The following is a 27,633-nucleotide window of genomic DNA, read 5'->3' on the forward strand; positions in this document are numbered from 1 at the left end:
ATGTTGTGCTTTCAAAGACTAATAGCCATTGCGATAAAAGGTTAAAGATGAATTGTTGTTTTTTTTAAATAATATAATATTTGCCGATCGTGAAGTCGATCGATCTACTTTTATGCTGCTCTATTTTAAAGTTCGCATATTAAATTTTACGCTGCATTAAATCTCTTTTTTGAATCTTATAATATTTTTATTGAAAATCCTTTTTTAATCTATCGAATCTGTCTTTTCATAATTAATCGTGTTATTCGTCATCTAATAGTTGATGAACTTATTATTATCCACGATATATTTCAGAATATCTTTTAGAAATATTTTAAAAACATATGTGTAATTCTATCTTTATTGCGTATCAACAATCGATATTTCAGTATTGTTCGCTCAAGAAAAAAAATATCAAAAACTTTGAAAAGTTCCTCGAGCGGTGTTTTGAGACTACGTGATTTATAAATAAATAAAAAAAAGCAAAGTTTATAAAAGTGTACATATGCATGAAATTGTGAAGTAGAAATCGCGCGGAAGAGTCTCCTATTTATCACCATCGAATATATCGATAGCCATACGTCGGTATTGATACGGCACGAAAGATCTTCGTTTACACGCCGTTGTCTAGTGAATCGCGCCGGCGCATGAGCGGCGGGCGCGCGATTGGTCGGCCGACGCGTTGGCCGGCGCACCTGATTGGTTGCCGGGGATTGTGTACGCGACGGGAGTGAAGAGTGAAGTGAGTCGCTACGCGCCGCATGACGCACGACCATTCGTACGCGACACGCGACGTCGGTCAGTTGCGTAGAGAGGAGTGACGCGCGCGTCGGTTTGTCACGCGAGTGCGAACGTTCTCGCCGGTCAAAGTTATATCGCTTGTTATTATCGAGCGAAATTCGTTTCGTCAAGATGTGATCGGATGATACGCTCGGCGATTTCTCGCTCGTTTGGGACGCTCGCTCTCGAGAGGAATCTATCCGTCTCGCTCTCTCTGTCCTGCTCCCCCGGAGGTAAAGGCAAGAAGCACCGGTAGCGAATTTCGCGCTTCACGGAAGATTCGCGTCGACGGCGAACATGATATTTTCGTGAGGAGTCGATGGTAAGCCACGAGATGTTTTACTCTGAAAATACTATCTAAGATTTATCTAGAAAGAATGAGAGCGAAATAAAGGAAATTGATAAGTGTGTATGTGTGTGTTTATTTTGTGACATTGAAATTTCTCTCTAATGCTCGAAACACCGGGAATCGATCTTACAATTGTTGAAATTCTCTTCATGTTGATTCTTTTATTATCTTTAATTCTCGCAATCGGCTATCGAGAATTTTAAGCTATTATATATAATATTAGGAAGTTGTAATAGCATCTCTCTCTTAGAAAGAGAAATCCAGTACTATATACCAATACTATCTCTTGATTTAAGCCGTATCACACACGTAATTTAAGTTTATAGAAATAAATATTTTTCAATTGATTGTAAAGATCGAGGTCATTAAGCGAATGGCTATGATATTGCTCGCATCGGCAAATATCGGTGGAAAACTGATGGTGCATCATGAAAAATAAAAAGATTTGCCATTGTATGTGCGGCAGTTTAAATCGTCGCGCGCGATAAAGCGCGCGAAATTTCGTCGCGCACGCGTTGTGCACTTTTTACATATTTTCTCTCTCTCTCTTTCTCTACTTTTTATTTTCTTTATTATCACGCTCAAACGCGCTGCGCTTTTTCATTCACAATTGTGAAGAAAGTGCAACGAGATATGAATTGGTATTAGCGTGTATTTTTGAGTAGGTTTAGAGTTAATGGAATTAGCGTAAATATAGCTCGAAGAGAGAGAGAGAGAGAGAGAGAGAGAGAGAGAGAGAGAGAGAGACATTCAAAAATTTCCACAAATTAAATTAAAAAACAATACATGTGTAATAATTTGCGTTATTATTTACTTATTGGATGGGAAGCCAATATTATTTTACAAGAAAATGTTGCAATATCTTTCAATATAAAGAGGATCATAATATATGAACAATTTTAAATTTTTATGGTCGATTTGTATGAACAGAATATAGAATACAAGCAGTAAAACCAAAAGCCTGTCAATACACCTTTGAAAGAATATTTTTATTCGCACAGCAATTCTGACGGTTAATCGATCACGCGCGTTTTTAAATTAAAAAAAAAAAAAAAAACGATGTGTGTAAAAATGGGTCAACTCTTTTTTCAATAAAATTGAATAAATGTAATATTTTTATGGATCAATTGTTTATCTAGAAAAAGATTAACGTAACAAATGAAACAACTGGGTTAAAGAAGAGAAATGTATATTTATTTTGTATATTTCGGGCTAGATTATTATTTAATTATTCGACGATATATTTTCGATTATATATGATTTCTAAGTTAATTCATAAATTCAATTTATTTCGATGCGAACTATATTACACATATCTTCAACTTTTTTCAATCTATCGCAGGAACAGTTTTAGATTGTTCAATAAAAAAAAGGGGGGAGAAGTATTATCTTGAGTATTATTTTGTACATTTATATCACGTAAGGAGCGTGAAATCGCTTCCGGGTGAAGAAAGTTTACTATAGCGTTTGCTCCATTGGAAAATGCAACCACGGTCTCCACGGCCCATTGAATTGTCGCAATTCACGTCGAGAGAAGGAGCGCGCGTTTTTCTCATCGTAACATTAATCTCTCCGTGCTTCCGGGCGATAGCCTCGATCGCGGTTTCGTGTTGCGAGTACATTGCTATCACATTTAGAATGGCGTTTTTTGTCAATCGGTAAAGCAAGGTCGATTTTTTTCGATATCGATTCCTTCACATTCGTTGAAAGAAAATTATAGATTTTTCTCGCGCAAAGATTTTTTTATTGTATTGTTAATTAATGCATTGCATTATAGTAGAACACCGTTTAATCGAACATTTGTTTATTTTGATGTATGTCACATATATCTAAATTATGGATGTAACAAAACGCTAGATTAGAAATGACGCGAAATAGATAAGAAAGAAAAACGTTTCTCTAAATACTTAATATTCCCAGTTATTTTGAAGCGTGTTCGTTGCTTTAGGTAAACAGATCGTACAATCAGATAATATAAAATGCAAAAAGAAAGCAACTGTACTAAAATAATTATATCAAAAAGATATGTAAATTAAAAGTTCATAAAGTATAACAAAAACTGTAAAATTATTACTACAGTTTTTGTTTTATCAACATTTTCTCTCACAGAACGTAATAAATACATTTTCTGTATTTCAAGACATAATTGTTCGATTATGCGAACGTTTTGTCCCCGATTAGTTATAATGTTATTGTTCCATAAATCACACGAAAATTAAATTTTTTCTTTATTAGATATCAAATTACTTAAATATTCATGTTGAGATCGTGCAGATTTTAATGTATTATAAAAGCAGATTTTTCTATTTTGATAATGCAACCGATTGAATGTCCGGGTTACGCAAAACTAAAGCATTGACTCTACGGTATGAAACCTACTTTACATAACGCATATGTACTGTGCGTTCGTCGAATGGACTACTTTTTTTAAAGAGTATGTGCTCATATTAAAAATTTATGCTTTTTAGTATTGCCTATTAAAGGAACCCCTTGAAAGAAGTGTCTTTCTATCAAACGTGATATTTTATCGAACGATATAAAAATCTAGATATAATTTTATTATTTATTTATTGACACGATGGTCTATCAGATTTTGCACACTGCTAGTCCGTAAATGTTGAACTCTCCTTCTCGTCATGATGAAATTATCGCGGTTGCATGCAAAAAAAATTCGAGGGCTCCAACAAGGTTGCACTGTTTCGTACATGTACGCAGCGATCTCGAATCGATCGTCACACCATGATGATAAATTATAAGAGATTCTTGTGAGAGTTTTCGGAATTTTTAATAGTAGTCGATTTGAACATGCACATAATTTCTTTTACCATACGTTATATTTGAGCAGCTTGATTTCGCTTGCATAAATCAATTTCTCTTTGAAACACATGTGAAAATAATTGATTCTCTTTATCGGTATGCGTATAAATATAACGATTATTTATTATAGCGTTACATGTATTATGAATTTTTATATACACGATACGTATATATTCTTTATTCATTTTTATATGTTTATTTTATATTTTTTATTATTAGTTATTAATAAACTAACAATAACGCACACATACACACATATCTTGCATTTTATTACGTATATATATATATATATATATAGGCACATGCATATAATAACATAATAAAATGTTTTACAGAAAGCATCACAGAAAGAATAACGTAACATTTAACTAAAATTTTGTTTATAATTTTAATTGCCATTATTTGTTCACATGATTGAAATAACAAGTTATAGACAATGTTTTTGTACAGAGTATCGTTGTAAGACTATGTTTCTGTTGCACATACATATTATTAGCAATATATAGTCTTTTACATAAATCACATGCTGTTCACTACGAGACATCAGGAATTATAGCGAATAAACTTACATGGAACAGCTGCATTTTACGATTGTGTCGTCAAGGCTGACAATGAGACTTCATTCTACATGTCTCTCAAGTACCTTGAACAATATTAATAAATTATAAAACACGAAAACTTTAATAACTGTTATTCGTAACTATTATTAGATATGATATATCAGGGAATATATAACGAGAGGATTGAAACTCTTATGATCTTCCTTTTGTGATAATTCTAAATATCTGAGACTGAACGTTCCTTAATCGTGGTTTTATATAATTAATTCTATGTAAAACGTAAATAGATATTGGAAGTTAATATTATAAATACTGAAGAAAATGTATTGAAAACAAGAAATAAAGATATTGATTTTTGCGTTGGATTTAATATATATAATTAGAATATTTATTTACGTTTTATATAGGTTTTATTATATAAAATTAAATAAAAAGTTACGTGCAATTGTAGATGTTTAGAATCACGTTGTTTTTATAAATTATGCAATTAATATGAATGTGTTTGACATTATCTTATTTTTAGTATTTTAATTTAAGTTATTTTCCACAAATTATGTTTTATTCAAAACATAATTTATGTTTTATTCAATAAAAATTTGCAATTAATGCATCTTAATCTATCAAAAAAATTTTGAAGCTTGAGGAAAATACAATATTCCATAAATATTATATCCGCGAGATATTATTAATGTATTGAACTATACGATAATAAGAGTTCATATAACTATATTTAATATCTGTAGTCGATTCTCTTCTAGATTTAAGAAAAAGATTTAAAGATATAATTTTATAGAATTACATCTAATTATTTGTAACTCTAGACAATGTTTCTGTGACTTCTATATCATGGCCTCTTACCAGAGTAAAACGTACTGTGTATAGTTCCACGTTTAATGCAATTGAAAGTTTTGAGGCAGTGAGTATATAATCTTGAGTAGCATAATCGATATCATAGCTAAAGTGTATCATATTCTCTTTATATTATATATCTTTTCCTCTGCTCGTGTAGGAAAGCTTTTCTATAAGAGATATAGTTTGATAATTTACGTTCTACTTTGCCACGTCATTTACGATGTAAATCATGAGCATTTAACTATAATCATGCTTTGTAATTCTATAATTGTAATATATGCGATGCATGGAATCCTTATAGAATTTAAAATTTTATTCCATTTGTATTTATCAATTTTATCAATTTGTAATCGATTTCTCTTCTTGATGAAAATATTTAATATTGAAAATTACAAAACTTTTTTTAAAAAATAATATTAAACTTCAATACATATTTCGTAATATAAATAGCAAAACGCGTTACTCTTCCATCAATTTCTAATGAATTTTGTTTTAACAGAAATGGGATTTGAGTTTTAATTATCAGGATATTTTATATTGAAGTTAATATATTGCGATAAGAAAAAAGGGAATCTTTCAATATCTGCTAAATAAAATAATCTAGATTAATTTTTGTTAAATAATTGTGTCTCTGATAAAATAATAATAATATGATTTCTCGAATATTGTATATGATATATGCGGAGAATAGGATTGGTTAATCGTATATTTCAGAAATTTCTACATACATATAAATCTTGTTTACTTGATAATTACGTATGTGTGACTGTGATTACAAAATAAAGCGTTCAGTGAGTAATAGCGAGAGGAAAGTCGCACGGCTTTAAATAAAATAATGCAGAAACTGGTACTCTATGTTTTACACTTCCGTGCTGCTTCGACTACGGCAAACTTTTCCTGAATTCGGCCGAGCGGCGCCTATTTATATCGCGCCGTTAAATTGCCTGCAATATATCCGCTCAGCGACTCTCGCTATATAGACTTCGTTCGGCCGAATCATCGAATTAAAAAGGGCATATCCTTAGTGGTTGCACGGCGGAATCGATTATTTCGAGCCTCGCTGGCTTCGCCGAACTCGCTAATTGTCGAAATTATACATCGAATTCGCGCTTAAACCTACGTTATATCGCGTTGCGATCATCGTAAATTAAGTTTGATTAACGTTGGGAATTCGCACGTTGTAGTTGTTAATGCTACGATCTAGAGATGGAAGTTTCTGTAATTAAATTCTGATAAGAATATCCGATATCCGCAATGTGAGATAAAGGATTATTTAAAAGTGATCAAAACGGATGCGTTAAAAAAATATCGATTTAATTGAGCCTTTCGTTAAAAAAGTATCAATTTATAATAATTGAATATTACATAATTATTGTAACAAATATATATTTTTAATTGAGCCAATGATTACACAATATTGTAATTGATCATCTTGGCAAACAATATATCTTATTTTTATCCGAAGAAATCTCTCTTTTCGACAAATATATTCAATAGTTTACACTGAGAAAAAAAAGTTGTTGACTTGACTAAATTCGTCCAACTAATTACTATTTCTTTGTATTTCTTTAATTGAAATATTCAAGTATTTAAGTCAAATATACATCATGTTAGATTTAATATGTCGTATTTGATTTAAATATTTAAATTAAAGAAATACAAAGAAATAATAATTAGTTGGACAAATTTAGTCAAATTAACAACTTTTTTTTCTCAGTGTAGGGATTCTAATTGGCTCTCGCGAAAAGAGATGCGCGAGCGGATTTTTGAGAAAAAAATAAATTCGAGTGTCGTGTCAGACATGAAACGTCTCGATGGATGTATGTACGCGTGGGCGCCGCATAGGCCGGTGATACAAAGTGCAGGCATACGCGCCAGGTGTAAATAAAACCCCCGGGTGTAACGTCGTCCGAGCGTGACGACTAGTCCGGTCTTTTCTCCTGCGGCATTGTCAGCTGGCCGGTACGTTTGTTGGCGTCCCTTTGTGCGCTTGTCTCACCGCGGTTTTACTTTGCCGAAGGCGTGCGACGATGCCTCTCTATTTGCATAAGAATTCCGCGTCGCGCTCGCGACCTGATAATGGAAAAAAATACGTTTGAGTTCAGGCAGGATCTCTTCCTGAAAGACGCGCTCCAAATGTACGAGAACCTAATAGAATCCAAGCATGTTATGCCCTTTGATTTTTAGAATGCGGCACCTTATGCACGAGCGATTAAGAAATGATAAAAATCGGAAGAAAGACGTTCTCATTTTTACTATAAAAGAGAGTTATGTTACAGTGGGAGTAAATAGTTTTATAAAACGCAATACATTATATCTTTCGATAATATAATAAAATATCGCGTTTATGCTCGAGAAATATAAAAGAGAAATTAAAATGTCAATTGGAGAAAGTAAAGAATGTATCGGAATTAAATGGTCTGGCACACATCCTGTATGATGAATATCTGTCTTTTAAAGAATTTACGCGCATACTACATCACGTTTACGGCGCGAATACATACACACACACACATACAACACAATCGGGTAAATGTTAAAATTAGTATCGCTCGATGCACCAAGGCGCGTTCTGCAACGTGCAACCGATAAGAGGTGATATCGAGCACGTTAACCGGATACGTTTAAAGTACACAGACGCTATGGGCATCTGTTTCCTTTTAAACCTCCGTTTAATCCCTCGCAAGTCTATTTATGTTTATCAGTTTGACGTATCGGTTCTTTAGCACGTATCAAAGTTTTTCTTACAAATGCAACGTTAATCTTTGTATATTTTATGTCGAGTCTCCATAAAGACTACTGTTCAGTTACGATCTCATTCTTACATTATGTGGAAATTAAAATATAAATTAAAAGCTTAATCATTGGCAGCTATTTATGTGTCTTGGAATTCCGCAAGATCTTGAACTTGCGATTTCGGGCGGGAGTTTATTTTTCTTTTTATGAAAGGAGGGGCTGAGTATATAAACGGATCTCGCGCTAAATCCATATGTGAAAAATTAGGAGACTCGAGGGATCTTAAAAGACTCGCGTTTTTCTCCGTTCCTGGCGCTCGAGCAACGTCTCGTCCGGTTCCGCGCCGGGATTCTTTTCGGGGACCCGCCGCACAGATATAAATTTTCTGATTTATTTGTCTTGCTTGTGGCGAGAGGGGTGGGCGGCCAGAAATATATACACGTAGACGCGCGCGCGACTGGCCATTATAGCGAACCGTATGAATTACGGCTACGTGCATGCCAGTGACGTGCAGTCATCGGCCCGATAGACCCCGATAGCCCTTTGGCTTGGACCCTATACTTAGCGGATAATCGACGCGATATACTGCGCTTATTAGCGGGTATAATAAGCCACATGCCGAAGGCCCAGAGGGCCTTCGAGATTCGTTCCGGCGACCGTTAAGTAGCCCGCCCTTCCTGGCCGTTTCCTCCACTCCCTCCCACACGCCGTTCCCTTCATCAGTCTCCCGTTCATCTCTCGGAGAAGTGGTGGGTGCGTTTGAGAGAGTTTTGGAAACAGTGCCTGTGCAATAATGGTAATTGGCCAATGATGTTACATTGACATTGTGAACACGAATGAGTTTGTACTTGTGCGGATTCTGAAATTATCATTTCGGGGATCTCTCGATGAGATTACATGAGAAATTTTTATGAATGGGCTGTCTACTCTGAGAATTATGTACAGTTTTTACTCTGACGTAAATTACGGATTTCTATTAAGATAAAATAAATTCCAAATTGATAAACGTGAATTTGACGAAGAGAGAAAATAAGATAATTCCGGGATGGATGGATCGTTGATTAAAATGGATCAAAGTATGAATTTTTTAATTATGAGATAAATGACATTATTCGTATGTGTTTGATGTTTTAACATTCAGTTTATTATTAAATTTATTCATATCTTTTGTATGGACATAAAAAATAATGTCCACGAAAAAAGATTCAATCAATAAAGTAGTGAATCTAGGGAAGGCTTTTAATAAAACAACAATCGAGGAATTTTATTACAAGATAATAATAATAATAATAATGATATGAGCATTTAATGAGACTTACAGATGTATCAAATATAGTTTGCAGATTTTAAAAAGTAGATACTGATAATTGATTTGATTAAGATGTCTAATTTCTCTTAAAAATTATTTTAAATTCAATTCTCGAAACACGTTTCGTTTTTTCTCTTTGCAGATCTATCTAAATATTATGTGATTCAACTACCATATATTAAAAGAAAGATAGATCTGATTTTTTGTTTTTTATTTTCCACACTATGTATATATCGATAAAAAGATTTAAATTTTAAATCAATACGCAAATAAAGAATGTATTAGAAATTAGATTGATGTTTTAAGTAGACATGCTCGTTGCTGTTTTCTACGATCTTTTCTATCCATTTTAAAACTATTCTATAAGAATATCATATCATTGGCGAATTAATGGCACAGAGAAGTATATCTACACTTTGACGGACTAACAAAAAAAAAATTGGAGATGCCGGGGATCGAACCCGGGGCCTTTCACATGCAAAGCGAACGCTCTACCACTGAGCTACATCCCCGAACGAGAGTAGAGAGTAGTAGATCATCATGCGATTGTAATTATTTTTATTGCTTTTGGAGTAGGACACGAAGTAGACAAATTCTAGCAATACATGACAAAATTCACATGGTGTCTCAATGTCTCTAACGCCAGCTATAAATAGTAACACTTGTTGAGACTACCTCACTAATATTTCAGTTTTCAGTTATTATACATTTTCCGAAGAATCTCGCAATAATGCGCGCGTCGCACAATATTTCCGAGAGGAGGAGGAGGAGGTGACTTAATCTTTGCTCTTTCGTTCGTAGAGTGATCGAGCCAAGTTCCGCTTGTCGGACGGACGTGAGTTTATCCGCGGGGCAAGTGTTTACAACAGCTTTCCTCTTGTTTCTTCCTCTATGACTATGGTAGACTATGGTAAACATAGTTCGCGTACCGTACGCGTTATCTTCGCGAAAAATACGACTAAAAATTTATGAGATTTATAATTGGAATTCAATCAGATTTTTTAACAGAATCATATGGATTAAAATGCAGGAAAATGGGTTTGGAAAAATATCGAGAGAGATCGTATCACTTGTCACAAGTTTTCAATTTTTGACATCCTGATATTTTAGAAAATTGAGAAAACATTGGCTCCATCGATATTCGATACATAAAGACATTCTATATTCGTTGAATAATTCATAGGAATTGCAAATTACCGGAGGATTATTTTAAGGACTAGTGTTTTGGCACAAGAGTTTCTTAAGATAGCAAATTATCAAATTATAAGGTTCTGTCGCAATAGTCTCTTTTGTCATTTCGTTGTAGATACGAGTTAAGATCTTGATTTATATTACATGGTGTGCAACACACATACACACACACACACATTCATCCCGCTTTCGCAAATAACTTATATTGTCCGATTTTATTTGTGTATCCGATATTGGCAAATAAATTCATTAGACGGGTAACATTACGTATCGTCGAAGGGTCGCGTTCTAACGTGTGTACCATGGTTGAGGTGCTTACGATTAATTATCTTTTCAGCCCTCGATGCAACTTATAATGACGATCGGTGCGTAACGCCGGTGCGTAGCTGCGGGGTGAAAACACACGGCGGCATATGGCGCGACACGTGCGACCAAATAACCAGGTTTACGTAAAGCATGGGCGCCGACAGAATGTTTGAGACAAGAATCCACTAAAACTGTCGCTTCTTCTTAGCTTGTTTTGAAAAAAACTTATTTGTAATGATATTTAAAAATTATTTATTGTAATTTAAATGTCACATTTTTTAAAAACACCCGCATTATTTTTACGCATTGTCGATATAAACGTTTTCTTTATATACATTTATATCGACGATGTGTAAAAATAATGCGTGTGTTTTAAAAAATGTTGACATTTAAGTAAAAAAAAATGCTTTATTACATATCTTTATTTTTATAGTAATTTAATTTCAGTAGTGTAAAAATTATTCGTCAGGAATAATCGATAAAACACACACATTGAAAAGTTTAAAATTATCCTTGATTTAATAAATTTTCAATTCGCGTAGAAATTTTCCAAGATTTTCCCAGATGCAATATAAATTGCGATTAAAATTCTCAGATTTGTCTCAAACAGATATATGAATTTTTATCAATTTTCCAAATGAAATCCATGATTCTTTTGAAAAATCTGATAAGATTCTAATTAGATTCCAGAAATTTTTCTATGCGAATAGTTAATCTGTCGCGTAATACAAATAAAATAATACTTGTTCTTGATATTGGATTAGCTTGCACATTCGACGCCCATGTTACGTGCACGCACACAATCACGTGTCGGCCACACAATCATTTTAAGGGTACTCGTCTCCAAGTCTCACGCTTACAAAACGACCCTCAATGCAGCTCAAGTCTTTTCTACGCGAAACTTTCTAACATGCGAACGTGATGCGCCACGCGTGTACGCGCTGCAATGAGTAGTTTCTAATTGATCGCTAATCGATCCAATTATTCCGTTAGACCGGAAATAATTTCGATTGCGAGAAACCGAGAAAAATTTAAACTGAGATAAGTGCGAAAATTTGTCTCTTAAGAACAGCACATCATCAAACACTATCTCGAAAAAATTGTGATAGTAGAAAAAACGAGAAAGAATAAATTCTTCTAAGATTACATATCGAAAATCTTTTAAAATTAATAATTTTAATTAGTAATTTAAAATTTTCAGACAAAAATATACCTATATACATTACACACGGACTTCTTGTTCTAATTGTTTGTAAGAGAGAGAGAGAAAGAAAGAGAAAGTAATCTTTCAACAAATTATTTTAAATAATTTTTATGATACTTTACGCTTTCAAGAGAAAATTAACTGCAAATTGTTCTACAAGGTTTGTCCAAGTATTTTATATTCTCTATATAAAAATTTTGAGTACTTCATGACACAAGTATTTCAATATTTAAATATTAGAAATATACATATGTAAAGCAAGTATTATTCTCGCAAAAATCAGTTGTTAATTTTTGGTACCCGTCTTCGCGAGATCGAACCATCTACGGAAATGGAAACCGACACCACGAACGATCATCTGTGATCGTTGATCCGAGAAAAAAACGGTCGACTTCGGGAAGACGGGCTTCTTCATCGGGCGCAAGTATTTCTTCACCGGTCGTTTAACTCGTTCCGCGCGATAAATTGGACACCACTTGACGTAAAAAGAGATGGCATCCTTATAAGCGTATATGAGAGGTAATTAACCATTAGTCGTCCAAGCGACCGATCGGCGCCTACAGCCTTCCATGATACCGCCGCCTTAACATTCTGCTATCCCTTTATTGATAATATTATCGATAATATTGTCTGTAAATTATAACATACATCTTCTATATATTACTTCAAAATGGGTTTTTATAAATCGATCTACTCGAATACGCAACGCTCTTTTTAGCTTTTATTATCAATGCACATCTTGTCTCATTGTTGAACAACAGTTTCAAGCTTTCTTCAAATGTGCACATCTGACATTATACCAGATACTGAAAAGAGCGATATAGTATTTTCGTTTCAAAGATATTATATGATCGAATTGATTGATTCTTGCAAGCAGAATTTTTATTTTTTTTTCCTCTTCTCCTGTTTTCGAAGACTTCGAACTTTAAAGGAAAAAGGCCTTATATTTTTTGTTCTGCGAACAAGCACGAAAAATAATTACAACTCTTAATTATCGGTACTCGCGTTTTTCATAGTTATTCCGGTAACTTTCCGGAGTCACAATCGGACAAAAAAAAAGAGACTGAAAAGAAGAGTGACCCTGCTTCCGGTTCGTTCTTCGCGTGCATTGCGAATGACAATGGAATGCGTAAATTCGCGCAGTGTTTATTCGAATGCCTCTCGAGCGAGCGAATCGCCCTTAAAATTATTCTTTATATTCCGTAATTACCCGTTTGTTGACGCACGATATGACTTAAGTAACATCATCACGTCGTAAACATATGTTGCGATACAGTGAAAGTGGAATATATTCCTTACCATTGATATAGACTGCTCGAGAATTGTCGCGTCGTTTCATTGATATAGACTGCTATATAATAACTTAAATTCAACTTGGTTTTCATCGAATTAAATATAAATTTTTTTAAATTTAATAGAATTTTAATTATAGCTTTGATTATGTGTGTATTAACATATAAAATAATTCGTGACAAGTAATAGTCTTTCTCAATTCAAATTCGTCGAAAATAAATTTTTGGAAATGTTTAAGAGGGGAAGATAGGCATAAAAATTAAAGAAATTTTAAAAAAGTATTTTCTTCGCGATTGTAGTTAAATATTAATTTAACATAATGACTACCAGTCGTGACCATAATAATATGACTTATACATACAATGTGCGTACGATGCCTTCCTGCGTGAAAAAAAAGAAAGATTTGTAAGTTGGGCAGAGGCGGGGAGAAACGAAAAGTATACCTGGCAAGCTGCAATCGCACGTAATGACTTTAATGATAGCTCATTGAATGTCTATCGCAGGAAACGCAGGTGGAAAAGGAGGAGCCTCGTCCTTCGGTCTTTTCCTTGTGTACACTTGAGTAAAATTGCGAGAGGATCGCATCGTGCGGCTCGCAGCAATTCTATAAATGCAATAAGACAAACGCGTGTCACGTGTCTAGTGTATTTTGCCATTTTTCAAAGCTCGCAGTAGAAACATCTGTATTATATGGCAATAAATGCAATATATTTATTTTTACACTGAGAAAAAAAAGTTGTTAACTTGACTAAATGCGTTCAACTGATTATCATTTTTTAAATTGAAATATTTAAGTACTTAAGTCAAATACGTCATGTTAGATTTAATATGTCATATTTAATTTAAATACTTAAATATTTCAATTAAAGAAATAATAATTAGTTGAACGCATTTAGTCAAGTTAACAACTTTTTTTTCTCAGTGTATAAACTTTATAGACTTGCATTTGTATATCTATTTGCGTATTTATTAGTACGAAATCTAATAATTGTATTTTTTTTTTTAAATCAAACATGCGACGAGATTTGTATGATTGATAATTATATACGCTATAATTAAATTTATTTAAGACTGAAATAAAAACGTTTTTAATTTTGTATTATGACTTTTCAATACTATTATATCGATCGAAAATTATTTATAAGAAAAAAAGTGTTTTTGATAATATAAAATGATTGTTTTTGATTTGTACTATTAATATTGAATCATATAGATAATTAAAAGAAAAATGTGAAAAAGAGGAGGTATATATTTAAGGTAATATTTTTCAATGAGAAAGAGTTGAGAAATGTTAAAAATAGCCATTGTATCATGTTGGCGCGCTGAGGAATGTGCTTTGATGTGACTGGTCGAAATATGCGATATGTAACCAAGCTTGCTCATGTAGACTTTAAAATTAATTCACATGCTTTGTCTACCCAATAGGCGAGTTTGTGCGCGGTCTACGGCATTTATCTCACGTTAATTTACAGCTACGTAAAATACATAGATAATTTGTCATGCGTGATACATATATAAAATATATTAAATTAAATAGCGAAGAGAGACATTTTGAATAGAATCCAAGAAAATAACTATCGTTAATTATTGAATATGATTTTTGCATTGGATCTTTAGTAGAATAATATTTGAATGTCAAGAATATAAATTGTATTAGAAATTTAATTTCTTTTTATAACAAAGAAAACAAAAGTTTAAAAAACGGGAGAGAAGAAGAGGAATGCAAAATGTTATCTACATTTAATCATATTGAGTCCTAAATTGCATTATTGACCAAAAGTTTTTGAAAATTAAAAAAAAAATCTTGAAATGCATTTTCGATAGTACATTAGCACGTTCAATAAATCTATCAAACAACTCAAAATATTATATCGTGTGCCAATTAAGGATTAATGTCAATAAATAGTTGTATACCATTTAAGCGAAATCTATCAGACTCCTCGATATTCTTTCGCAAACCAAGTTCTATTCATTCATTCGCAACATTCCGTTGTTAGAGGAAAGTCGTAGAATCCGGTCGGGGATATCCTGTTCGTTTTTCACGCACACTGAAAGAAATCAAGCGCGCGTTCTCACGGGATATGTAAACCGCCGATTCGCAACGATCGTGAATAATGTATGCCACGGTATATCCTTCGCTTATTAAAATTTTCATCGCGCATGACGATGACGATGGCGGTACGTGTGTTGCGGAATGCGCATGATAAAAATCTCGATTCCGTGACTTCGTTTCGGAATGCGTCATGAATGCGGCTGTGAATCAGCGCGGAATTAATAATCAAATTGATTTCTAATACACGATCGTCGACGGGATTATTAATCTAACGGGAATCTGTGCGGCGACGAGAGACTCGTCGCGCTGACGCAACTCGAAATAATCTCGATACTGCGAGCGGCGACGCGCTAATTGTATTTATTAGTGAATAGACTCTTTGTGTCGTATCGACCTCGCAAACGCATCCTTCGCGAACGGCTGCTCGTCGTCATCGAAACGCGAACGTGTATTAATGGTGATCGAAAATGGAGATTTAACGAACATATAGGCACGTGATTAATTAAAACTGCTGCAAAATAATGACTTCCACATCTCTAATATAAAGGATTAATGTTGACGAAAATGAATGATATATCATATATGTATATGTATGCATATATGTTTATAAGCTCTTTTTTATATATACTTGATAAAAAATTTGATAACCTCGGTTAGGCAAAATTAAACGTTGATTTCTTTAATTAAACTACAGATTTAGAAGAATAAATGCTTTATGTTTGATGCAGTTATAATATATATCATAAAAATATCAATATTGTATATTATAATAAGATAATAATTAATTATAATATTTATTGGACAGAGATAGACAGCGAGGGGGATGACTTTTGGTTTATTCTCTCTGATGAAACGGGGAAGCATCTGTGGCACGTGTAAGATTGCGGAAATCTAAGCATATCACAGTTGTAAGCATCACACAGACGAATTAAAAATAAACAAATGATCCCACGGGCGCGCTCGCCAATGACGTCATGAGTCCGACAGGGATCAATCGGAGAGTCAAGTCGCGATAATTGCGATAATCGTGTGGATGCTTCCCCCAACGAGATACGCTCGATTCATCTTCCCCTATATGTGTATACAGCTTTGTTCCCTTCTATTTTCTCCTCGTTCCCTCTTTTCCTCTCCCTCTCTTACGCATGTGATAGCTTAAAATTGTTCGAGTAATACACGTGCAGATATTTTTGCAGAAACAATTATAGTTCGCTTTTCATACGTATATGTTTCTAAGAAAAAAACATTAATGAAATGTAAATTATTGTTAAACGTATCTTATTTTTGCAAGCAGGATAGAAACCAATTTAGTTTATGCATCCACTTGCTATAACGAAAATATTGTGTTAAATTTTACTTCAATCTTTTTAACTTTTTCTTTTTATCGATGTATTGATAATACGATGCCTCTCTTATTGTTAGTATAGTATACATTATATATATATATTATCATAGCTTCCAATATCAGATATGATCTAATTTTAAAAGTAATTCTTTGCAGAATCATTAATAAATCGATTGTCGCGCAAAGTTTAATTAAATGCCACAGCAATTAAAAATTAAAAACTTCTAATTTTGCACTTCTTTTCTTTAGCTTCAGATGGAGAACCAAGGTTACGAGGGGGAATCGCGCGCAGAAGAGCAATCCACATTCGAGTCTCATTATTGCGATCGGCAGCCTCATGATACGATCGATCGAAGTGATCCTCTCGTTGCAAGGACATTGCATGCCGAGAATCACATGTACGAGGACATCTCCACCGATACGGTGGCCGCTTCCAAATTTTCCGAGCGGATATCGTTTGTGGACGAGATTCGCGAGACCGAGAATCGCCAATCGGCCGATCACGCCAGGCAAGCCTGGGTCAATGAATCACCGTCGATAGCGGCTACCGCGATTCTCGACAGATCCGTTCAACAGAATTTGACTTTAGCCTCCTCGGCTGAGATCAGTGCCAATCACGACAGCGGGACCTCCTCGTCGCGAGCGGTGTCCGGAACGAACGAAAATGACCTCAAGGGAGCCTCCAGGAATCCTCGCGAGCTTCCACGATCCCTTCCTGATGAAAACATCCTCGAAAGCGTGTCCTCGTCACCACGGGAGAAGGATTCATCGCGAGATGTGCCAGTGCAGCCTGATCGGCGAACGAACCGCAGACGCAGGAAGAAGGATTGCAAACATTGCAGAAGCAAATTGGCTGTCGCGAGCTCCTGCGAGAAGCTGAACGAGTTGGCCGGTAGCGAGGACACGATCTTAAGAGAGAACGAGATTAATCATCGAAACAAGGATCCGGATTTTACGTCTAGCCTTCTGTTTCGGGATTCACGGGTTTCCGATTCACTGCTGAGATCGCAAAACATGAAGATCTACCCGATCGTGAAAAGAACGAGTCTCGAGGATATCGGCACCAAGAGTCCCCCGATTGCATTTCTTGATAGTGAATTGCACTCCGCGTCTAGGTTCTTGGTGAACGACAGGATGTTGGGCCAGGTGACGGAGAATAATCAGAATAAGATACTGGGAGAATCAAAGAATTGGACTGATATGAGAATTAATTCCATCTACTCGCAGGAACGCTGGTACGGCAAGGAGTCACCGATATTCTACACCGATGTCAAAGATCAGAATCCTTTTCAGGTGAATTGCTTGCGAAAATGTCTTCTATTTCCTGTTTTTTTTTTTTTTTTAGTTTATAAATGCGGTATGATATTCTTACATAAACATATGTTTTTTGCATATTTTATTTCACGACACGCGAATTAAAATATTTGATAGAAAAAATATTATATTCTAATTCGCGAGAAAATAAAAATATGAAGATTTTTTGAATCTTAATGAATTTATTTCTAAAATTTAAAGACAACGCCGTATGTAAAATATATGATTGAAGAAAAGCGCTTTATTCTACGCTGATTATTTAAACGAATTATAACGCAATATAAAACGATCCGAAAAATACATTTAGAATTATTGCTAGGTGAAGGAGAATCACTGGCCGACTAGTTTCGATTAAACGACTCGGTGCCTCGGTGCCAGAAGACTTAATTGAACAAAGTTCCCGCTATGCGGCGCATTCAGATACAAGTTTCTCGTATTAGAAATTCGTCGAACAGCAACTATTAGGAGGTTGCACGGCACGGAAGGCATACTTACCTGGCGCAGAGGCTACCGTGATCAAAAAGGCGGTTCCTCCAGGGTGAGGCTTTTCCATTGCACTACGGTTCGGCTGACCCTTGCGAATATCCCTAAAGTGGATATCTCGGGCGTATAATTTTTGGTAGTTGGGACTGCGTTCGCGCTGTCCCGGATGAGATCAATGTAAACATAACATTTTCTTGACAGCGTTATTATAAAAATACTATGAACGATAACGAATGTCACGAACACTGCACAAAAGTTTTTCGTATTTTATTTTTCGTAAGAATCAATATAATCGCGTATAATACCGTATATATTAACTAATTGTGGGCACGCATCTGTACAGAAGAAAATTATATAAACATTATTTATATGTAAAAATATATGATAATATGACAAAGTATAGAGTAATATATATGAGATCTCTATTAAAAAATAAACATTAATTTATTAATACTTTAAGGGGAGGAAACATCACTGTGTAAATATGCAGAAAAAAACGGATATTCTTAGAATGATTTTCCCGACAAGAGATATTTTTAATAAAAATTTCTTATCAACATATTGTGATTGACCTTGAAGATGTTTTATAAATTTTGTTTAATATAGCAAGTGTAAGTTATATTATCCAGAAATATTTCTTTTAAAGTTTCTAAAAAATGGATTAGATTGTGCTCGCGCTTTGGACCCTTCAGTTTTAGTTTTATCATCGCTTTTTTATGAGTCTATCCATTGTACGGTAAGGAATTAGCGTTTGGAGACGTGTACGCACAAAGCACGATAAACGAGAGGCAACGACGACTGGTTATGTCACCGCTGCACACGTGCACGCCGCACGTGCCAAATGTACGCATGAGCGAGCGAAAAAAAGAGAGAAAGAGAGAGAGAAAGAACGATTTCTCTCCGGCTTTTAGAGCTTCGTGACAGAAGCGGGTCGATTGGCATCTTTGACATTCCGTAGAGTGTATCGGGGTATCGTTAAATCGCTCTTCATCGCGTGTCATTAAATGTGATTGTTTTTAATCAACGACGATTGAGAGAGTTGAACAGCCCTAAATGAAGGTAAAGCTTGTTTTATCGTCGAATTACGTGGTAATTAATCTATTTGATCCTTTTATTCTGTTTTTATTTTCTTTATATAATTGTACGCGAGAATAATTATGTTTGTGAATAGAATTATTAAAAAACACGACACACCTTATCAGATATTGATAATGATTAACGATAGGATTTTTTATATGGTAATATTTTTTTCATGTAGAAATATTTTTAATTGTATAAATATTAATATATTGAGTTCTATATAAATTGCACTAATTTAATCGCACGAATCTTGCGTATTTTGTCTTGCATTTAAAATTACAATATTTTTTTATTTGTCTGTAAAATATATAATCGAAGTTTAATTTTTGCCTTTGTATTTTTAGTGAATATATATCTCTTACAATTAGAACTTTTTAAATATACTATCGCGTTTGAAGAAGATCAAGCCAGCTCTCTTTCCTTTTATCTAAAAAATAAATATGATACCAGGATTACTCAAAGGCCACTCTCTAAGAATAAATTCGCAGGTGTGACTTTATTTTGAGCGTCTTTTAGTTTGTGTTATGCTTTCTAGATAGTTTTCTCGAGACTTCCGTCCGAACGCTTTAACGAAGCTGAGAAAACGTGGCCGAGCAGTGTTGAATTATCTCATCATTATTATAAATAAAGTATAAAAGTTAAAATTTTTGCAATATATACAAATTAAAGTAAAATTACAAAAACATTTTATAATTTAATGCATATTCTATCTATTTTTTAGTATATCATATATTTATCATCATATCATATTTTAATAAGACAGAATTCTCGTATTATTTAATTTACTTATAACTATGAACAAAAAAAGATTTTTTAAATAAAATATTTTTTATAACAAAAAATAAAATAAAATGCAACCTCCTATAATCAGGGATATGAAAGACGTGGTTGTCGCGGCATATCTGGCAGATTAATGACTGTCCAGAGAAATATATATTCATGGGATATTTGTGTCGTACCGAAAATTATAGTCAACGGAAGGGAATTAAATATAGGCCAATATGAGCGGGTGATTAAAGCGGGCGATAAATAAAATACACGAATCTACGGTGAGAGAAATTATATCAGGGATGCGCGTTTTGATTACCTCAAGTTTGTATGTCGGCGATTCACCGATCGTTCGCGACTTCGCCAACCCTCATCGGAGCTGACGGGAGTCTCCGCGAGAGAAGAAGAAGAAGAAACAGCCGCCGTCTGGCGCGACACCGACATAAAGAAACAAAACGGAACGGAAGTGGAAAACGTCTATCTATAGCCCGGCGTAAACCTCGTCGTTAGCGAGTCGCGCAACGTCGAGAGAGGCAGACAGCAAAAATTACGAAAGCGCATATAGTAAAGTTGACATTTCTCAAAACCGTATAATATAGTCAGTTATTAATCAGCTATTATTTTTGGATCATTTGATGTTTTACGTTTTAGCGAATATGAAAAATTGAAGAGGCGAAAGGGATGTTGTGGGAGTAATTTTTCTCTGATGTAATCTAGCAATATATTATTATTTTTATTGCGAAGTTCTGCATCTTTCTTTTTCTTTTTTATTTATAATATATATATATATATATAATATATATTTTCTTTTATTTTTTGCTTTTATTTTTTTCTCACCTTTTTTACGAGATCATTTCTAAGACTTACGTTTCGCTCATAAATTCGCATTTGCGTTTTAGCGTCGGTCGTTTTCGTTACGTTTCTTTTTTTCTTTTTTTAGAGGGCCTATTCCCTGCCAGCGCGGACGCACACACCAACCTCGCAGAATCGCGTTAATCTACGTCGAAGCGTCAGAAACGATCCGCCACCGCATCCGGCGCGTCTCGACAAACATCGCCGTGGCTGGACGCTACACCTGGCTCGTCCCCTGAAGGCATCCGGATGCTCCAGCGCACTCGTACCCCTGCTGATCGTCCTGCTGATCTTGCTAGGAGTCGCAGGGGTCGCAATGTACATCGTTTTCGGTGGGTGAACCCTTATTTATGTACGCTGTTTCACTCTTGATGCCCTTGATTCTTTTTTCAGTATTGTAACTATAAACTCTTTAAGAATTCTTGCGAATTTTTCTAGAAAAAGATATTGCTTTTATACAATCTGAACTATTGAATATAAAAAAATGCGTCTGCTATTACATTAATTTCTGAACTATAAATTATGTATGATATTCTTTCGATTATATTTATTTATTAAATAAAAATTAATTCAGATGAAGAATTATTGAAAATGAGAATATGAAGAGACTTTTAGTAATATTTTCTCACGACAAGATGCTTATTTCTTTTTATCTTTTGCTCTTCTATTAATTCATTTAAAAATAGAGAAAAAAGTAGAAAATATATTGAATTATTTCATATATGTATATTGAAATTATTCTCTACTTTATTGCGCTTGAAATAACAGCGACAGCAGCTCGATGAATATTTGACGAAGTGAGAAATGAGTTCACCGGCTACTAGATACGCATTTTGTTTGTCAGAATGAAATATTATTCAGCCTGCGGAGGTTAATCGATTGATCAAAACGTTTATCAAATTGATTTATTATGGAAACTCATTTCATGCTGACTGCAAATTGATTCGTCTTCCGTGTTGCTAAATTATTTCGGATTTGCGATATTTCCATCGTAAACTTTTATGGAGATAAAAACTGACTTTTTTATAGTAAAAGTTTGATTTGAAATCATTATTTCCTCGCAATTTTCCAACTTCTCTCGCAATTTTTTTGAACGCAAATTATTTTGTCAGCGTTTTTCTCTTTCTTGCATTATAGTATCACGAATGGCAGTCTTATGCAGTCGTTACTCTCGATAGGATTTACAACTTTCATAAATTCTTCATCTTGCCCTATCAGGGATTGCGTGCTAGAACGCCCTATATTGGTCAGGAATAAACGATGCTATGTACTCGCCGGTGCCGTCGCCTTATCGTTTCGGACAATTAAAAGTATCTGCATCCAGCCGAGGCCGAGGTTTAATTCGACGAAGCGTAGCAATTGCTCGTCCAACGATGAGATGAATTTAACCGCGGGGTCAACAGAACGTTTCCTTCGTCCGCGTGCGCGGTCGATCGAGTTGAAGCGCGGTCGCGCGTCGCGATGCGCGATGAAAAGCGACAAAAGCCAATGACCGTGCAACACTACGTCTATGAAATCCTGTGGATTCGCAAAATACGACACGTCTTCGATTCGTTTCTTCACTCTTTGAATACACGAAATTGGGGGCATAAAAGCGAAATTAACACTTTTTATTCTCCAAAATTTAAACAAAAAAAAAAAAAAAAGATTAAAAAACTCTATTTACATTGATTTTGAGACAAAGCACAAGAATTTCTCTATTCACTTCTTTCGCGTAATAATTGATCGTTTTTGGTTTCCAGTAAGGAAAATAGAACGAAAAAATTAAAAAATGAAGAAAGCGTTAGAAAACATGAGATTTGCTTCTATATTGCTTATATAAATTATCTTTCTAATGAGAAAGTATATACTGACTCTGCTTATTAAAGTAATAATATAAAGCGTGATTAAGAGCCTTTTGCATAATCTGACAATATTATATTTGAAAACTTTTTCTTCAACGAAAATTTAATTAAAAAAACTATTATTTTTCTAATAACAGAAAAGAAAATTGTTTAATCAAAGGGCTTTCACACACAAATCCTTTTCTCATATTTTATCGATTTCTTATTTCTGAATAGTCGGTAGTTAAGAACAGATGTGTCTGTTGAGCCTCGTAAAAGCGTTGTATATTTAGTCTATCTTAAACTTCCGTTTTCACAGCGAAATAACGAGTTCTTTCAATCGTGATGATTGATCCGCTGCCTGTTACTCTTTTGCAGAGCCAGAAAAACTCCAGATCATTCAGCAGTACCTGAAATCGTCGACGGGCAAGTTGACGGAGCAGAACGTTACATCCGGCGAACCGATCACATCCGTGATTCCGAACGACGGGCCTGATCTGATCTCAACGACCAGGACGACGATGACGATGAGTGTCGACGCGTTTACCATGGCCGCCTTTTTAAACGGCGACGCGTCGTCATTTCCGGAGAGCGTTTCACCGTCGACGGGAGTGGAAACGGAAGCCGCGAGTCGGAACGCTAATGCGACGAGATATTGCGACGATTGCCTTGAAGGTGAGGAGGTATGCGTCGCCCTTGTCGACGAGGAGGTGCCAATATGTAGAAGCCCCTACGATCGGGAAGATCCCACCGGATGCGCCGGTTTTTGTATCATCAATAAGCAGAAGTGCCATCGTCTCGATATAGACGCCTTCAGGTTCGCGTCGATGTTTATCTTTGAAATTAATATTATCTGTGCGATTATTTTTGTACAGGTATGAGAATTTTAAAAATTTATAATTAATTTGTTGTTTGTTATTTTCAATATTTGTTAAAGATGTGTGGAGATTGAGCACTATTGCCTGGACGATGAATGGACTTGTTCCAACACATTGTGCATCCCATTGAACAAGCGCTGCGACGGGCACATGAACTGTTACGATCATTCGGACGAGTATGATTGTGGTAAGTATAAATGAGATAAAAAGTGAAAGGATCCAAATCGCATTTATTTTCTTTAGAGATTTAGAATAAACTTAACTAAATTTCAAAGTATTATGAATGAGATTTGAATTTTTTTTAAATATTGCCGATTTTTTAACTATCAGCTATTTTAAAAATATTAAAATATTTTAGCCTTTTTTTGGCAAAGAAATGAAAAGTCCTGAAACAAATATTAGATTTTTCTTCAATTGACGTGAGATAGCCAAAGTTTGACATAAGAATTTCTTGATAATGTTTTGATCATTACTGATCATATTATTCTTTATGTAATTAGTAAATAATAATTAAATATACATTTTTTAAATATATAATTGTACAATAATCGTAATCAGATAAGTAAGACTGTTATTTACTCGCCCCGATCTTGAAATATCGTGGAGCGTCATAAGCCGCTATCCGCGTGCGACTTTGTCTCTCGTTAAAACATACCGCATCGCCCCAGTTTGATGTGACCTATAACTTTCTGTTATCGGCTTTTCTACTTTGCCATTATTTGCGAGGCTTCGGTTTACTAGTTTTTTTGATATTGTTTTGATACATACTTCGCATTAAAGCCGAAGCATAATCGCAAAATATGTATAATAATCCAATTTCAATCGAAATAGAAGAGCTTAGAAAATGGTACAAATTATCAAATTTAGTGTAGTCAAGTTAAAATATTTTACATAAATCATAATCTCTGTCAATTATATAATCAATTATAACAAAAGTATTCTTTCCGAGAAGGATCTTATCGTGGCTTGATTCGTTTGCAGATATAACATAAGCACATACAAAATTAATTTTACAAAAAGATGATATTACTGTTTCTTTGTACAATATTACATTTCGTTATACTACTGATTAAAATAAAAAAAAGTTTGACAAGATGATTTTATATCGCGATCATTGTCTATTTTCAAGTTGCTATACTGAATTTTTCTTATCGGTCAAATTTTTATTCCCACGAAAGATTTCGAATGAGATATAAATTCTACATGTTTGTAACAAATCATATTATAGTGTTTATGAGAACACATGTAAGTACACATGTCCGGTCGAACAATTCACGCGTAATTACTCGCTCGAATTAACAACGAGAACATCGCTCTTGCGATATTGAATATATAGGCGTTCCGAGCACACCGAGAGGCAAAGTACACGAAGCAAGTAGAATGAGATACTATCGGATGGTACTACACGTTCTTTTTCAGTCTGCAATCTGGAGACGCATTTTCAGTGCGGTAACGAGACCTCCTGCCTTCCGTTGGAAAGGAGATGCGACGGAAAGATAGATTGTTGGGACGCAACCGACGAGATTAATTGCACGTTAGGTGAGCGTTTTTCTTTCTTTTCTTTTCGCGATAACGACGATGTTGAAATGTTTGACGAAACGAAAATATTATGTTGTAATAGGGTGGAGGACTATCGAGATTTTTGTAGAATGTCTATGGCACTGATTAATTGAATCGAGAAAACAAAAAAAGATCTGCTGAATTTTTACATAGTGGTCTGCAACTATCGAGCATTCCTTCGGTCATATTTATTTAGATTCTATTACGATAAAAAGTAATAACAAAATGCCGCAAAAAAGTCATTTTTTTTCTTGACGATTTTCGTTCAAAGAGCGTTCTCTGTAAGCATATTTTCCATGATATCTCTAATATTTTATGTTTCATAAAATACGTTACAAGAAAAAAAAAAAACTTGTAGGACATCTTGTGCAAAAGTTCAAGCAGAATTAGGCGAAAAATATATATTTGTAGTCTTGCTTTAGCTTGATCCATAAAGATTCTTTTCTCATATCTTTTCTTTTTTTTCTTTCCGTAGGTCGTAATATCGGTCGGTGTGAGTACATTTGTATCCCTGTATATTTAAAACGCACGAGTTTTTTGCACGAAGGTCTGCATGCCTACGCATTCTATCGAACTGCCGATAATGTATACGAGTTCCATCAATGCTTAAACACATTTTTTTTTTTTTAGTATGTGTTAAACGTTTTGACATATTCAGAGACTTTAACCCAATTGTTATTACAAGAACGTTGCATGATTTATAATGATTTGTTTTTATATGATGTATATAAATCTGGACTCGAATATACTCCGGATACAATGTAATGCATAGATGAAAAGTGACTGATCGAATTTGTGTGACATCCTATATAAATGTAAGAGAAAAATACATATACACACAAACTTAATAATCACTTTTCAAATTTTCGACAAATGCAATCGAGATTTTTTGGAAGAGTAATTTTGTAAGTACAATATAAATGTATCATTAAGAGAAAATCGCACACACATGATTAGAAACTTGTCGTCTCGAGTTATATCGAATATTCGGAGAAGCGCATCATTTTAAATACCTGCTTAAAGTCTATCAGTGATTTTCATTTTAGCTTGTACATATACACACAAACTTAATAATCACTTTTCAAATTTTCGACAAATGCAATCGAGATTTTTTGGAAGAGTAATTTTGTAAGAGTACAATATAAATGTATCATTAAGAGAAAATCACACACACATGATTAGAAACTTGTCGTCTCGAGTTATATCGAATATTCGGAGAAGCGCATCATTTTAAATACCTGCTTAAAGTCTATCAGTGATTTTCATTTTAGCTTGCCCCTTGGACAACGAATTTACTTGCAGTAATGGGGAATGCATATTAAAAGCTCGTTTTTGCGACGGACTATCGGACTGTAGCGATGGATCGGACGAGCCTCACGGGTGCCAAGGACGATGCAATAAACACGAATTTACATGCCAGTAAGTCATTAACATACATCTCTCTGTATAAGAAATAATTAAGAAAAGAAAGATATACATGATATGCTTTCTGAATCCTCTATCTTTTGAATCATACCTTTTAAATGCCTCTTGTATTCTTTTCTATTCTGAGCACATACTGAAATAAACTATAGTGATAATATGATAAATATTGAACATTTTAATTGAAAATTCTTTTGTTTACAATACATTTCGATTTTGTCATGGAAAAAAATAACTTTTTAATTCAGCATCGCGTCTTGATTTTCTTTCGATATATCTCGAAAAGTAACGATATTTCTTCATAAGGAAGAATAGAAAAGAATTTGTGAGATTTTAATTTATAATTATATGGATAATATTGTGTTTTGCACACGTAACAATTATGTTATACAGAAACGGCAGATGTATTACAAAGGGAATGAAATGTAACGGGGTTGACGATTGCGGAGATGGCACGGATGAGAGACACTGTAAGGATCGGTTCACTTAGTATTCGCACGTGAAGGAACAAGATATTGCCAATCAGAAAAAATCAAATACAGTATTTTATACAGAGATAAATATATGTAATGTGTATATAGTGTGTTATATAGATAAAAATATAACTATATATATATTGAAACAGTGCCCCATCCTTCTCTTTTTATCCTTCTTCCTCTTTACAATTTCTTTAACAATCGTA

At 34.3% G+C, this 27,633-nt stretch overlaps 1 protein-coding gene and 2 non-coding genes across 6 annotated transcripts; 2 read left to right on the forward strand and 1 right to left on the reverse strand.

Moving 5' to 3' along the window:
- Positions 1 to 759: 759 nt before the first annotated feature.
- LOC115241165 lies at positions 760 to 27,573 on the forward strand. 4 transcript variants are annotated; one of them, XM_029816783.1, is made up of 10 exons: positions 760 to 1,081; positions 17,021 to 17,917; positions 17,999 to 18,064; positions 21,357 to 21,600; positions 23,470 to 23,908; positions 24,029 to 24,156; positions 25,389 to 25,508; positions 26,005 to 26,076; positions 26,801 to 26,948; positions 27,345 to 27,512. In XM_029816783.1, exons 1-10 carry the CDS (start codon positions 1,079 to 1,081, stop codon positions 27,439 to 27,441), a joined length of 2,214 nt encoding a protein of 737 aa, XP_029672643.1. In that variant the 5' UTR covers positions 760 to 1,078; the 3' UTR covers positions 27,442 to 27,512. The 4 variants fall into 4 exon arrangements, with proteins under 4 accessions (XP_029672643.1, XP_029672641.1, XP_029672640.1 ...); XM_029816781.1 differs by having other exon boundaries at positions 17,021 to 18,064; positions 26,005 to 26,022; positions 27,345 to 27,573; XM_029816780.1 differs by having other exon boundaries at positions 17,021 to 18,064.
- Trnaa-ugc lies at positions 9,823 to 9,894 on the reverse strand. The gene has a single exon. It is a non-coding gene; the product is annotated as a tRNA-Ala (tRNA).
- Positions 18,573 to 18,734, forward strand: LOC115241253. Its single transcript, XR_003884877.1, has one exon. It is a non-coding gene; the product is annotated as a U1 spliceosomal RNA (small nuclear RNA).
- Positions 27,574 to 27,633: the final 60 nt, after the last annotated feature.

The sequence above is a fragment of the Formica exsecta genome, unplaced genomic scaffold (assembly GCF_003651465.1).
Source record: "Formica exsecta isolate Colony F162 unplaced genomic scaffold, ASM365146v1 scaffold47, whole genome shotgun sequence".
In the NCBI taxonomy this organism is placed as follows: domain Eukaryota; kingdom Metazoa; phylum Arthropoda; class Insecta; order Hymenoptera; family Formicidae; genus Formica; species Formica exsecta.

Excerpts from the sequence above, each read along its gene's own strand:
- LOC115241165 (XM_029816780.1), top strand. Across the intron at positions 24,157-25,388 it reads TTCGGACGAGTATGATTGTG|TCTGCAATCTGGAGACGCAT; the intron begins GTAAGTATAAAT and ends GTTCTTTTTCAG. Across the intron at positions 26,949-27,344 it reads AAACACGAATTTACATGCCA|AAACGGCAGATGTATTACAA; the intron begins GTAAGTCATTAA and ends TATGTTATACAG.